This window comes from Patagioenas fasciata, chromosome 4 (genome assembly GCF_037038585.1).
Source record: "Patagioenas fasciata isolate bPatFas1 chromosome 4, bPatFas1.hap1, whole genome shotgun sequence".
Classification (NCBI taxonomy): domain Eukaryota; kingdom Metazoa; phylum Chordata; class Aves; order Columbiformes; family Columbidae; genus Patagioenas; species Patagioenas fasciata.
In genome coordinates this window covers 54,850,526-54,865,233 of record NC_092523.1, presented here as the reverse complement: position 1 = coordinate 54,865,233, position 14,708 = coordinate 54,850,526, and the positions used below count along the sequence as shown (strand labels likewise).

Genomic DNA, 14,708 nt, shown 5'->3' with positions numbered 1-14,708 from the left:
ATCCAATGCATATATTTTTCCACATGCTCAAAGCATTCCAACTCATCATTTCATGTAGTTCAAACACAACAACAGGAATGGAAAAAACTGGACAAAAAGGAGTTCAGATTTTTAGATGTGTCTTGCCATCTCTTGTATCTCCTGATACAACAAAAACTGCTGAACCCTTACTTTACAGCAGAGTAGTAAGCGTTTGAAGTTATCACAAACAGAAGCCCACATCCATTTGGGCAAACTCAAAAGATCTGGGACCTGCTCCTGCACGTATCTGTGTTGCTTGGCAAGAAACTATAAATAAATCCTCCTTGGAACACATGAAAAACCTTGTGCTGTTTGGTGGATATACTGAGGAGGGACCACTACACACAAAATGAATTGTCATGGGAATACAGACTGAAGTTTCATACTGTATCCAACAGCAATCATGGTGATCCCACAAGGACTGCCCAAGAAAAGAACAAAGACAACAGTTATCAAAGGAGGCTCCTCCTAACACTCTCCCTTGTCAACTACTTCTACCGCACAGTGTTCAGATGTTACATCCCCTCATCTCCACACTCCACTTATCATAGAGTCCTAAGCCACATCATTAGGCATTAAACTAGAAGTAATTACCATCTCAGATGTTACTATGGCATTGCTTCCTCTGGAATGTGTCTGACTGATCTAATCTGTGCCTCTCGCTTCATTAACTCTCTTCCTCAAGCATCTCATCTTCAATCCGTCTGTGCTCTGACTGCTCTCTTTCCCCTCATGGACCTGCTGCAATAGGACAAGGGGTAATGGTTTTAAACTAAAAGAGGGGACATTCAGGCTAGAAATGAGGAAGAAATTTTTTACAATGAGGGTAATAAAACACTGGCCCAGGTTTCCCAGAGAGGTGGTAGATGCCACATCCCTGGAAACATTCAAGGCCAGGCTGGACGGGGCTCTGAGCAACCTGATCTGGTTGATGTCCCTACTCATTGCAGGGGTGTTGGACTAGATAAGCTTTGAAGGTCCCTTCCAACCCAAACTATTCTATGATCTTTGATCCCTCTTCTCCTTCAATCACCACCTCTCCTCCTTCAGTCTGTACAATGCATAACATCTCCTCAAAGAGATGCAGATGAATACATTCTCAGAAAATGAGAAGTACAGATATGCATCAGCAATTCCATGACATAAGGCAAACTGCCAGAAGTGAGAAGTCTCTCACCAGCTCTCTATAAGTTCCCATGAATTCAAGCGCATCAAGAGCTTAGACACTGTTCCTGTGATAGCAACATCCCAGCCAGTACATAAAGCTTGCATGTTGATATTCCTTCAGCTTTCTTCCTTTACTATCTCTGGGATCAAGAAATAACTCACACAAACAAAACAAATGGAACAGGACCCAAGAATTATTAATCAATACTCCTTATTTTACTCATCTAAAGCAACATCTCTCCAGATGTTCATTTGTTTGCACATAGGCCACATACGCTCTCTTCTGAGTGAGCAGCATAAAGGTTCTACAGATGGTCAGTCTTCCCCTCTTTGGAGGCCTCATTCTACAAACATTAAGAACTCTTCTGGTACCTGTTTTGAGCAAATGAAGGATATCTACCCAAAACACAATCATTGCTTCCAAAAATATATACACGACATTCTTTTGACCTCTTATTCTGAGAGAAAACCCAATGGATTAAATCCAAAGTTACAAATATTCACACTGCCTTAGAAATAAAATCAGTGTTATTTTCCCATCAAGATTATAGTGCAAAACATGTCTGTCATCAGTACCTGAAACCAAGGAATTCCTCTCACTACAAAAAAAAAGGCAAAACGAAAGTCCCTGCCTTCAGAATAGCAGTCCAGAAGCTCACAGACACCCCAGAAAGAGTAAGTTTTCCATTTATTTGCAATAATGCCAAAAACAGAAAATAAACAACTATTTTTACACTGCTACTTCTGCTGAACGAAGACAGAGGAAAATATCTAGCAATTAAGAGTCTGCATGACACTGATGAGTCAATTCACTACCTTATAAAACAGAGATAGTATCTTGACCTGTTTTGTAAGGGCTCAGATGGTTTTCCTATCTGATCAGATATTGCCACCTGCAGGACATTACAGTTTCTACATGTAAAATACCAGATTAATAGAGTCCAGCTTTTCAGTTTTGTTTATCATGTGTAAAAAGTCAACAACTAAAACCTACCAAACAGAGTGGAGGGGGGAAAAAAAAAAAAAAAAAAAAGGATCACACAGATCTTGCATCACTTCAAGAAAAATAATTTAATTAAAACAGTCCAATTGCTGATAAAACCCTATCCTGACCGATAACCTGAGAAAGCTCTTTCTCAGCACTTAACTGTAGGTCTTGTCTGGCCCTCGCGCCCCTGGATTAAAATAAAAAATAAGAAAAACTTTCCACTTCATTTGCATTAACAGGTTTAAAGTGTTCTAAACATTCACTTAACAAGAAAGCCTGCCTTTGTTTAGTAAAAAATAAAATTAGCAATACTGACGCAATTTTCAACTTCAAAATACACTTCATCTAGAAAATTAACACACTTGCTAAAGCTACCTCATCTTGTACCATGACAGATGACTCTGATCATAATGCACAAATTTTGCTCTGCCATTAGCTGCTAAGAATACAGATGGAAAAGATTATTTTGATTAAGCTATTATTTTTATTATGTTCACAGTTGAAATCTCTCCTTTAGTTCCAACCCCTTGGTCTTATTATACATTAGATTTACGCATTCCCTTTCACTGTATCTCTCAGCTTATCTCAACTGCCCTCAGTTTCTCCTCCATCAAGATACATCCAGAAATTTTCATAACCATTGGGGTAAAGCTGAAACTACTCTTTCTTTCCACATGCTGTACATGCTGGCCTCTTGTTGCTCAGAGCAGAAGAGAACGCTAACTATAGAAGATCAACCAGATCTCCAAGGATAGCCCAATCTGTGAGTCAGAAATGAAAACTAAACCAAGACTACCCCAACTATGAAAGGATTTATCACCATGTACATGACAAATACATACTTAATGCTCATTTATTTTGAAAGAAGTACATAAATTCCTCTTTTGTCACTGTCAGCTGCTTTGTACTGTACACTACCACTTGGCAGCTTGGAAAAGAAGACAGACTACTTTAAAAATATATAAATTTCTTCAGAATAAGCCAAGATAATTTTAATGAGTAAACTCTTTTACATCCCAATTCCAGTGTTGTGAGCACAGGAGCATCCATATGTCTTTCTGTCCCCCTATAGAATACCTGACATACATAGCACCAATAACTATGCCAGTAAACAGAGCTACCAGTCAAGTTATGTGTACTATGTCAGAAATCGGAACATAGGCAAATGACCATGAAGCAGAACAAAATTCATTCATAGGCTAACAAATTCACAGACAAGGACCTCAAAACAAGGAACACTACTACCAGTCAATAAGAACTACAAACCTAGAATACAAGAGAACAAAACTGAGTCACAGATCCAACTAAATAAAAAACTGAAAGCTCCAACCAGCATTTAGTTACAGCTAGAAAATTTCCATGCAACTACTTTAGGTTTTGTAACAAGTTGCTGAGAGAATCACAGGTCATCAAGTTTTCTAATTTTTAAATTAGAAACATTCAAGTAATTGCAACGTAACTGCATTGTATAAAGCTTATTTCAAACTCCATTGCTGGCTCACCAAACTGCACTGCCAGGAATATATAAATCCCAATATTTGCAGCAAATAGCAAAAATGCTACTAATTTTCATAGGAATGGGGATGAGACTAGAACTATACATTGATGGTAATTACGATTCAAATACTGAGAGAATTTTTAAATAGCAAGTTTCCCACAGAGACTAAATAGAAAAACCCACTCCATGATTAGTAAGAAGCTTTTAGTCTTTTATTGTATTAATAACAGATTTCACTCCACTATTAAATAAGCCAGGGATTAAACAACCATGGTTACTTCATTTGCACATACCACTTTGGCAGTTTCTAACATCAAAATGAAGTTGCAAAAGGACAGTATTCTATTTAAATTTGTTTTCCTTTCTACAACACAATTATAGCAGCACACACATGCTTCTCTAATTAGTTAAAAATATTTCCATTACAACCCTGAATTTCCAGGGCAATATAAACTGCAGTGCAGAAAAATCCCCCAGGTCAACATGTAATATCACAGAGCTTACACTGGAAGTTACTTTGTTGGTCATTTCAATATTTTCATAATCATCACCTAACTAACACACCACAACACAGGTATAATGTCATTTTTTTAAAAATATGTGTGTGTATATATATATACACACACACACACATATATATATGTGGTGTGTGAGCACACGTGTGTGTATGAAAAACCTGACATTAATATTTCATAAATATGAGGTTAAGGCATACAGGTATATTACTTTGCATAAACATCACATGAACTTCCACAACACTTCAAGGTCACACAGTCAGGTATTGACCTCAACATTAACTGTTAACCATATTTAAACAGTAGCTGTTTCAAATGGAAGACAAAATGATGACATAACACCAGAGTAAGTCAAGTCCAGAAACTGCCTTGCTTACCTAAGAATATATCAGTAAATATATTAGCAAATTTATTTCCTTGCTCTGGTTGCAAATAACACAGAAGAGATAAAAGATTTCTCTTTTTACCTGAACCCTCAGCTTTATTTCAGTGATTTCACAAATGTCAACACTAAAACAATATTCATAGACTTACCTCCAGGCCTTTCGTGCTCTCCGTCAGTGTGTAAAAGCATTGAAATAGGCATTCCAACATTCTTTGATCTTCCAGCTACAACAACATTTTTTCCAAATGTTTGTATTCCTTATAGGAAAACAAACAAACAAACAAACAAACCACAACTATCAAAATGCTGTATTCCGCTCTTTTGATATATCTAAACCCTTCTTCTCAATCCCCAAGACATAATTAATTGCTGTTGTGGACTGCTGACACCAGCATGACTTGAAAATCCCTAAGTCTGAACTCGAGGGATGAATCCATGAAACAACTTTCACCCTTCACCTTAGAGAAACTAAACTGGCAACTCATTCAGGTTATCTGAATCACCCTTTGGAGAGACTTCATCTCTCTGACCACAGAGGGAAATGGTATCTCTTACGTCTATCAATAAGATCAGTCTTACAATTTTAAAACAGCAGTTACCGAATACATACATTCTTTTCCCCTTCTACTACCAAATTAAACATTCTCATTTTTGTTCTTATTTTTTCCCCCCACAATAACTTATGCATTCAAGTCTTCCATTTGAATAAATAATCAGGAGGTTAATAATATCACAGAAAGTTCCTTGCAACCTTTTAAAATACAGAAAATAAGTTACCAAAGTGTTTCACCAAGTAATGGACATGGACTATGGTCTACACTTCAATTAATAGTTGTGCTGCTGGCAAAAATTCTCATCTATTTGGCATCTCCTCATTATTTAGATGAATCCTCTAAATGTTTGTTCTTCAATAAGCCCATTGCATTAATATAGCCTAGACCTTTTAACTCACACTAGACTTTCTTTCATTCATCTTCCATGATAAAAAGAGTTTCAATAAGTTTAATTTCTTACCTGTTCGTTTTATAATTTCCCACACGGCAGAAGCAGTGGCAGGTATTATAGAAGGCTGATCAAGACACAGACGTCCAATATTCATAATATGAAATCCATCTACATCCTTTTCAAGTGTGATAGCGTTACAAACTGTTCGCTCATCTATGTGATCTAGGAAACACATTGCTTTCAAATTACACTCACTTGTCAGGAGTTATCAATGCTATCAGAAAAAGACACAAGTTTCATCTAGCTAGTATAATTATTATTTTTCATTGTAAATACACTACACCCCTTCTCTCAAAGGCAGCAGTTACAACTTCAACTTCTTAAGTCATCTACTGAAAATTATTCTGTTTGTGACACTGCTAATAGAACAGATTTAATAAAAATGTCAGAGGTTGATACTCAACTGAGAATGATGACTCCGTAACTATGAAAATAAATGTTTAAGCAAGATACTTCAGAGTCACTTCTGCATTATGGAAGTGTTAATTACAAAGCAGCTCAAAAAAAAAAAAAAGCAGAAAAAGTTCTTGTTCACATTATCTATGCAAGATCACACAGGATACATGACCTAAGACTTAAACTAACATAACTTTGCAGGTCTAAATTTCATTTTGGATTTTACAACCATACAACTGTTTTTGAGGAATTTGCTAATTAGTAGGACCGAAACATATCCTACTTCACTGGAAAACTGTGAGAATGCATAAAATTGTTTAATACTGATGAGCTCAAAACACTGAGTATGGCTTACATGATGACACCATATGCATAATTGACTGTTCATATCTACTAGTAACTAACATTTTTCATATGCACTACTGACAGGGAATAGGCCTGCAACTGCCTAAAGCTTGTACTACATACACATTAGTATTGATTATGAAAAGAACAGACACATTAGCCAGTCCTACTTCTGCAAAGTTACATACCCAAATATAAAACTTACATAGACACACTCTGGAGGAACAGCTCTACAAAACATCCTCATACTGACTCAGAAAGAAACCTTCGTTTTATAAATATATTTACCCAGCAGTATCTCAGTCACAATTTCAGTCTCTTGCTTCATCATTTAATAACTTCCCAAACTGCTTCCAGGATTACACCTTTATCTTTACTTCCATCTCAGAATGATTATTTTTGCATCTTTTCTACAATATACAAAGCCCATTCTAGACTAGATCCCTAAAAGAACTCTGCAGTTGTGAAGCTATATATCCCAATGTCTGATTCAGAGAGCATAACAGCATGATTAAAAAAGCCAAATAAAGAGAAATGCGTGTTGATTATGAAATTCAGGCAATTCCAGAAAAATATTTTGTAAACATAGACATTTGATTTTAGTAGTCAATTAAGTCTAGGTATTTTGTGTTTTTTCCCTTAAAAAGAGAGCATCAACCAAAAGATATTACACATGTTATAAGACTTAAAGCATGGTAGTCTCTTGTTAAAAGATTTCCAAATAAAAAAAAATCCTAGAGTTGAAGTAGGATGCTAGGATCTACAATTTAATTCTCCATTTTCTGAAGGGAGGAAGTTCCATTCTGAATACTAATGAGAAAGGCCAGTGCGAATTATGTTAAGTACATTGATGAAAGAGTCTCTTAAAAGCCAAGCAAGACTATTTCAGATGGAAGGCAACAATAATCTTGGTTTTATGTCAACTTGGGGAATAAATAAAATAATAGGGAAAAAAAAGAAATTTAGAGTAACCTATTAAACAGTTTTTGCAAAAGAAAACTTGTTAATCTTAGGCAAGCTAGTTATTCATCAATTTAAAAAAGTCAGTAGTCATACTTTTCTTTGTGCCTGGGATATGCTCTGACTAACACTCCTCATTGCTGTCTGTCTTCAGTGTCTCAGAAATAGAAAGATAATAGATACATTCATGTAAATGGAAAAGAAATCACGCTTTACATAGATTTGTTTTTCCACTCAAAACCGATTCGCAGAATTTCAGAAAAGGACACATAGTGCTGGAAAAAGATGCAGCTGCATAGTTGGGAACAAGAAGGCTGACATGGCCCTGAGAAAAGAGGATGTAGACACGTTCCCCTCCTCCTCAGAGACACTTAGAAAACACTATTTGGATGGGTCATCCTGCAAACAAATCAACCCAGTTAAAACTGTATAAATAGTTAATATGTTACATAATGTGTACATTTTATTTGCATCAAGAAATGTTTTTTCCTGGTTTGTTTCCACTGACTGCAGATCACCTCATTTTTTTCAGGCGAACAAAAAAATTTAATACATCAGCTTCAGTCTCACAGCACATGGATAACCTCCTCTCAAATGATACTCAGACAAACCTACTTGCTGCCATCCCAAGCTATTCTCCATGCCAAGTTTCTCTCCACACCTCATCCTTTCACTTCTTAACCAAATCTGCAAGATGACACTGAGCAGCACTTGCCTACCTACTCTGACAGGCCCATAGAGAAACTCTTACTATATTTACATCATAAACAAAATTCACCTCTAATGTCAACATGCAGAAAATTAAGACTGGTTTTCAAAAGGGAAGACTGCTGAAAATAAAAACATGGCACAAAAGAGATCTGAAAACATAGCATACAGATCAAGAAATACCAGGAAGTTGTTCAGCAGCAGCACCGAGTTCCCTGGAAATAATTTTGAGAAGCTGTACTGCAAAACTGCTATGATTTTAACAGACAGTTCCACCAAAGTAGGCCCCGCTTAAGCTAGCATAGTCTTTCATAACAGAAGCACATGACGTTTATACTCATTTGTCTCACAGTTCTTTGCTGCTTAAAACTAAGAGAATTTTGAGTTTTTCATATTCTATCTCAAATATTTAACATATCATAGCCATCCTTCCAGGCAGTTTCAAAAAGATACAGGAAACTCTCCACAAAATAATTACCACATCAGAAGTAATGTACTCATTTGTATTGTTTTCCTCAGGCAAAGATCATAATCCTCAAAGTCAAGTTGCCCTGGCTCACAAAAGTGAAAGAGAACAAAGTTATTTCTGCTACTATTTTTATTCCACTATTGATCAAAAGCCACACCTGTGTGTGCTTTACTCCAAGAAACCCAAAATACCACACAACAACCCCAACTCCAGAATAAGCAGCCTCTAATGATAAAGTTTTTACAACTTCTGAGCTTTGTCTCCTTCCATTACAGTACAGATCAAAAGAATTTTGGAAACTGAGTTAACTTGGCATTCTGCCTTTCTGTTTCTGAAGTTTCTTGGGGAGAAAAAAAAAAGTTTTCAGTAATTAATTATATCTGACACCTATTAAGTAAAGAACTTCCTGAATATTTTAAGTTCATGATAACTCGCATATTTAACTTGACTATACAGAAAATGTAATATTGAAAAAGATCTATTGATAAAATTACTCCAAGCTTTTCACTAAGGTAGGCAACAGCCAAGCCTCAAACTAGCAGGTTTTACACGTTAGAGGACGGCTAATTAGTCTTCTTGTAGTTATTATGACAGATGTATGGTAGCTCTTGAGAGGGATCTTCAATCAATTTCTTTAGGGCTCAAAACATCTAGGTGTACTAGCATGAGACATTTGAATTGACACAACTAGAATTATTTTCAGATATTTTTTCCTATTCAAATGCTCAACAGGTTGAAATTCCCTAAGCTTCAAGGCTTAAGTCTGTTGTTGAACTAGGTATCAATGAATGCAGACAGTGTAAGAACAGACTGTGATGACCTGATCTCCTCCTCAATAAAAAAAACACATTTCTGCAACTGATACCTAACAATTTTAGCGAGTATTCTCACAAGTAAAACATGTGGCAAGTGACATCTCCCATTTCTGGGGAACACAACAGTGGATTGGGAATCCAATGGATCCAGAATCCAGTGGATCCATCTTTTTCCTTTGCTATACACTTCAGCCAGAAAAATTTCCACCCCTAGGCTGTCAGTGCTCAATCTTTTGCACAAGTTCTTATTACTGAAATAAAGTTTTTTGAAGTTACCTGTTTCCCCTAACCTGTTATTAGCGGGAGACATGTTTGTTCAAAGTAAACCAACAGCATTCAATCAGCTTCCAAAGCTGGTTACTTAGTGTCCAAGATTTCAGCCTCCTTACTTGTGTTATACTTCCACCTTGTGGCAAGAGGCTGATTTCAGTTAGCTTTCACCTAATACAAAGCATTAAAACTTCCAAATCATGAACCCTGACTTTTATTACAAATACTAACAAAACATATCACTCTTCCTCTGTAGCATTCAGCACCTGCCCCAATTTTTGCTGTTTTGCAGGTATGAAATGAAGACAGTTTGAACTGTCTGAAAGTGAAGACCAAGGCTACAAGTAAGAGCTTACCTAGAAACAAAGTTTCAACTTCACCATCCTGAGAGTAACCCCTGCAGTCCCAGCTAGCCCTATAAATCATGCCTATATAGGCCATAAAGACAGCTCCTGCCCTTCAGAGCATACCTTCTAAACATACAATCCAAAAGACAATATTTGGAAACACAAAGACAGGGGAAGCCCAATATGCCAGTCAATTTATTACAACTCTACTAATGTAGTTATCTCTCCATTAGGAAGCATACAGTGGTTTAAGTAAATTGACTTCCATAGATTTGGATAGAAAGCTGCAAGTGTTATCACTGACAAAATACCATCTTGCCAGCTGCTGCCACGTGATATTTTAGTGAGATTGTAGTAAAAAATAGGAAGGAAATTATAAATAAAAATATAGTACAGGTTTTTAGGATCTTAACACAGAGCTCATCTGGAACATTAGGGACAGTATAGAAAACGAAAAAAATGTTTAGGGCAAAAACTAGAATCACTGTGAGAAAGGTCGTAGTACCATCTTCTAGACAGCATAACTTGGCACAATATAGGGGATGAAAATATGGCAAAAGTCTTGGAGTTATAGGCAAAACATCACAAGATGGTTAAAAAAAAAGCAAACAAAAGCAGATAAATAAAGTGGATAAAGCAGGGGTGTGCACTCCTTGAAATAGCATTCTGTCTGAACTGAAAAAAAGGCAAGGTTGATAATATGAAATTATTGCTATTATTTAATTTGCTTTTTTTGTTGTTTAAAATGAACTGCAAGCTAGTGTACAACAAAAACTGTATCTCAACTAGTCCTTCATTATGCATACCACCTTTCAAGAGCTTCTTGAGTCATTAAGATATATTTGCAATGCCAAATTCTCAAACTTTTTCCTCTTATGTTAACTGTATATGACAAGTGGGACAAAAGATGTTACCTACCTGGGAGAGGTAGCTGAACTAATATACCACTAACTGTTGAATCCTTGTTGAGTTTTACCATCATATCTAAGAGTTCTTCCTGAGAAATGTCTTTAGGTCTCAGTATGACCTCACTAGAAATGCCTGATAAAAAACAAAATCAGAAGACATATGTTAGTATCAGGAAATTTATCGATGGACAGCTTAGGAATTTTGCCTAAAAACCTCTCTGATCCTTAACAACTGTCTTAAATAAGCATGGAAGACTTGCTAAAAATTCTGCTTTCGCCATTTGGTCTTTAATGCTCTTTTTCTAGACATCAAGTATCTTACGATGAAATACACAGGAAAAAATAACCTAGAGTAGGACACAGTAGCTCAAAAATTCAACAACAGTTTAGAAATACTTGGAAAACAAAGCATGTATCTTTTCTACAAATGCGCTCTTGAGAATTACAACTAAAACTGAGCAGAGCAACCTACACTACCATTACCACCACTTTACCTGATAACTTTCATACTTCTGTGGGACAAAACTTGTTATTTGAAAAGAAAATTTTTCAAGTTACTTCATAAGACTGCAGTTTCAGTGATTGCAACAACATTAAGTTCCTTGTTTAGGCATGATACTCTTTCATTTGGAGATGAGATGTTGTAGCGACTGGGATTTAGCCCGGGTGATCACTCAGCTTTACTGTTTAATTTCATTATGTCTGAAATTTTGCCCTTCATATGCAGAACTGTGACACCTTGCTTTTGGATTTACTTGCCTGGCTTTACTGTGGACCAAAGCATGCAACAGGATGGATATTACATGAGATACGGCAGATGTACATGTCACATTATGACAAAATTGCTGACACAAAAAAGAAAAGGATCTTCTCTCATCTTCCTGTGAAAGTGGTTACTTAACCACTGTTCCCATTAATTCCAGGGCAGCAGGGTTTGCTACCATAATTTGAGGTAGGCTGAAAAGCTTGCATATTAAAGTGGAAACCTAAGAGGTACTGGGGAGGAAAACTCCATAATAAATATTTCACAATCAAAAGGATATCAAAGTATCTTGCAGTAACAACTAAAAACTTACACAATTTATCTCCTGTTATCTTTATTCACCAAGCTTCTCAAAGACGGTTACGACATTTACTTGTCAAAAGGCTTCCCTAGTGTTTTCCTTTAGTTTTTAGTTTCTAACAGTAAGGGTGCAAACTATTTCCTAACAACATTTTAAAATACAGAATTAAACTTATGGCTAGCATTCATATACCATTAAAACTACTTTCTACACATATCAATGCAACTCCTTTTCTTTAGGTTCCTCAGAGAAGATGAGGAAGAAAACAGTGCCAAATTAAATGAAAATACAACGGGGTTGTCCTGCACTTCCTGTGTGTGTTTTTTGTTCGGTTTTGTTTGCTTGTTTGGGGTTTTTTGTTTGTTTTTTTGTTGAACAATATCTTGTGCTTACCAAAGGATCATCTCTATTGCATGAAAACATACCTACAGCTGCAGCTGCTTTTATCTTGTTTCTGACATAGATATGACTAGCTGGATTGTCTCCTACCAATATTACAGTGAGATGAGGTCTCTTGTTTCCAAATGATATCCATGATTCTACATCCCTTTGAATTTCTTTCAAAACTTGTTTAGCAAGCTTTGTCCCCGAGATAATGGTTGCTTCATCACTAGAAAGACAAAAAAGATACATAATATTTAAGTCTAAAATTTAATGCACAAGACGCCTATCATGTTAAATACTTGCAAATGCTTTGATTAGTTAACTTGCTAGTATTCAAAATATTATTTGAAAAATGCTAGCATGCTGCAAATCCACTTGGGGAGAGAAATGGTTCCCAGGCCTCTTAGTTGAAGAGCAGGAATGTGCCACTGGTGCATACAGAAGAGGAGCTCACCTGTCACAACCCACCTTCTCACACACATAGCCAGCCTGCTTGAATACAAGTTTCCTTAAAAATCTATTTGACATGGGATTATTCACACTTATTTTGTTCAAGCCTAGATGATACTACTTCTCAGCTTTCTTGGGACTTAACCCATATAAGCTAATGCTGACTAATTCAGGAGCTTCTGTTCTTTAATTCCCTGATTTTCTAGTAACATCCTTCTACGGCTCAAGCAGCACTACAGCAGACATACATTCTCCTTGGGTCAAGGGCCCACAACCATTGCCCCACCCATGTAAAAGACGCAGAGGAAAACTGAATCTTGTGCCTTCAACTTGTCCCAGAACTCCTCAGCCCTGCTCTTTCCCTCTATCATTGCTACGATCATCACCCCAAACAATGATGTGGAACCCACACACGCACCCCACCAACCCACAACAAACAAGAAACCTCCAGCACGTAAAAATTTCACATGCTAAGATATTGATTCTTTTTGTATCAGACAAGCAGCCTTTAGATACTAATTTTATTGTTTGGAGGTGATGGTGCTTGCAAGGGAGAAAGAATGAAGAATGATAAAACTTTACAGGAAGAAATTCTGTCACTGATCTGGATTAAAACATGGTACATTATAAGATTCAAACAATTTTAGGCAGCCAAATCTTCATGACCAAGGAAGGTATGGAGGAAGGAAGGTAGGGAAGGAGCAGCAGTGATAACACCACACAGGACAGGACACCCACAAAACCACCCAAAGTCACAGACTATTTATGGTCTTAAACAAAGTAATTGCCCAAACTTAACCCCTGTATCTGACTGATAAATTAAGAAATCCACTCTACATTTTAGGTTGCCAAAGAAGGGTTCTAAGAGGACTCTGCCAGACCAAGAACAGCAAGATATCAAAAAAACAATTCTCTGTTTGAGAAACAATTGTATCCAACTTTCTAAATTCTAACACTGCTCAGTCTCTTCAAATAAATAAATAACTTGCAAGTAGTGAGACGACAATCCACAAAATGTTTTTTAAAATAAATTTTACTTCAAATGGCATACAAGGTAGACCTTAACAGTTCTCCAACACCACCATGGAATGGAAGTCAACTTACTTAAGATTACAAGTCCTGCCCCTCAAATGACACTTCGGTGACAATAAAATGAAGACTCGCCCTCTAAGGGCTTTAACAATTTCCTTTATAAACTTCCTATGCTCACCTCACCAGCTAACTGCTCAAAGATCAAGTCCCTCTCCACTGAACAGCACTTCTATAAGGACTATTTCATTCAGATCTCCCAAGTGACAGCTTTGTCTTAGTCCAGTTGTTTTCCTAGTCTCTGGAGACTTCTCCATCTCCCTGCCTGTCTGCTCACTGTAAGTATAGATGCTTATCACCTTGTCCATATCCATGGGATCTATTTTACCATGATTTAAGCTTTTAAGCTAGATTCTACATTATGTCCTTCACTAATTGAACCTCTCATCTTCTGAAAGACACTCCAAAAATCTAAACATAATGATACATAAACACAGTTAACAGTGTTCCTTGGCAAATTTTTTATATAACAAGAAATTAAATATTACTGTAACTGTAAAAATGAAGTAAAATAATACCAACTCCCTAGAAGCAGAACTACCAAGACAGACACAAAGCTGAAGTTCCTACTAGACAAGTTCACCCCTCTTCTAATGAGCACAACTGTGCCACACTGTAAAAAAAAAAAAAAAAAACAAAACCAAAACCAACAAACAACCCACACTCGTGGTATATCAGCTCCTAACCAAAGACTGTTGACTGACTACTTGATCTTTCTTACTAGATAGTAAGCCTGACTATGAGAGGGTTTCTCCTCTGCAAACACCCTTCACTTCCTTCAGTAAGATAAGCTTTACATGTATACACACAGATTGTAACACCCCTCTTTTGAATTAAATAAATTAATTCAACATGGCTACCATTTCTAACTAACATAGTTTAGGAAGAACTCCAGGTGACTTATAATGACACCTTCTTGGTGTC

The 14,708-nt window shown here is 36.6% G+C and overlaps 2 protein-coding genes across 10 annotated transcripts in view; both read right to left on the bottom strand.

The window, feature by feature from the left end:
- LOC136101007 (albumin) overlaps positions 1–14,708 on the bottom strand; it is a 433,515-nt gene that overhangs the window by 210,869 nt on the left and 207,938 nt on the right. The window lies entirely within an intron of this gene.
- LOC136101208 (epigen) overlaps positions 1–14,708 on the bottom strand; it is a 74,913-nt gene that overhangs the window by 55,463 nt on the left and 4,742 nt on the right. For 6 of the 8 annotated variants that reach the window (XR_011738844.1, XR_011738845.1, XR_011738846.1 and 3 more), the window contains exons 2-5: positions 12,287–12,471; positions 10,808–10,930; positions 5,589–5,741; positions 4,724–4,831 (exon numbers count right to left, since the gene is read on the bottom strand). Coding sequence is in view for 5 of the 8 variants with exons in the window: in XM_071807912.1 (XP_071664013.1) it covers positions 4,724–4,831; positions 5,589–5,741; positions 10,808–10,930; positions 12,287–12,471 (569 nt within the window). In the remaining 3 variants the exon portion in view is untranslated. The remainder of the gene's footprint in view (positions 1–4,723; positions 4,832–5,588; positions 5,742–10,807; positions 10,931–12,286; positions 12,472–14,708) is intronic. The other 2 variants (XM_071807913.1, XM_071807915.1) reach the window with 2 other exon arrangements.